This window comes from Acanthisitta chloris, unplaced genomic scaffold, assembly GCF_000695815.1.
Source record: "Acanthisitta chloris isolate BGI_N310 unplaced genomic scaffold, ASM69581v1 scaffold15737, whole genome shotgun sequence".
NCBI classification, from domain to species: Eukaryota; Metazoa; Chordata; class Aves; order Passeriformes; family Acanthisittidae; genus Acanthisitta; species Acanthisitta chloris.
In genome coordinates, this window is record NW_008683292.1 from 1 (window position 1) to 397 (window position 397).

Genomic DNA, 397 nt, shown 5'->3' on the forward strand with positions numbered 1-397 from the left:
GCGCCAGGTGCCATGGGCGTGCATGCTGGTCGCAGGTGTCAAAGACATGGGTGCTGACCAGGGGAGCTACCCCTGGGTGCTGTGGCTATGGGTGCTGGCCATGGGAGCTGGCTCTGGGTGCCATGAATATCCATGTCCCAGGTGCCATGGATATGGGTGATGGATGTGGTAGCCAGCCATGGGTGCTGTTCCCGTGGGTGCCAGCCATGGGAGCCAGCCCTGGGTGCCACAACCATACCTGTGGCCGTAGTTTCTGCAGCAGCTGGATGGACTCATGGGAGAGGAAGTCCTGCCACTCAATGAACCCCTTCTTGTCAGGGTCCAGGGCATTGAACTGGAGGGCTGCCTGCTCCTCCTGTGCTGCTGCCATGGGTTGCTCGAACTGCTGCTTGTGCAC

General features: G+C 61.0%; 1 protein-coding gene across 1 annotated transcript in view; it reads right to left on the bottom strand.

The window, feature by feature from the left end:
* Nucleotides 1-238: 238 nt before the first annotated feature.
* The window catches only part of KIAA1045 (KIAA1045 ortholog), a gene marked incomplete at its 3' end in the record, with an annotated part of 2,588 nt that continues 2,429 nt past the window's right edge, over nucleotides 239-397 (bottom strand). The window contains exon 6 of the mRNA XM_009078889.1: nucleotides 239-397. This exon is cut by the window's right edge and continues 31 nt beyond it. Coding sequence (XP_009077137.1) covers nucleotides 239-397 — 159 coding nt within the window.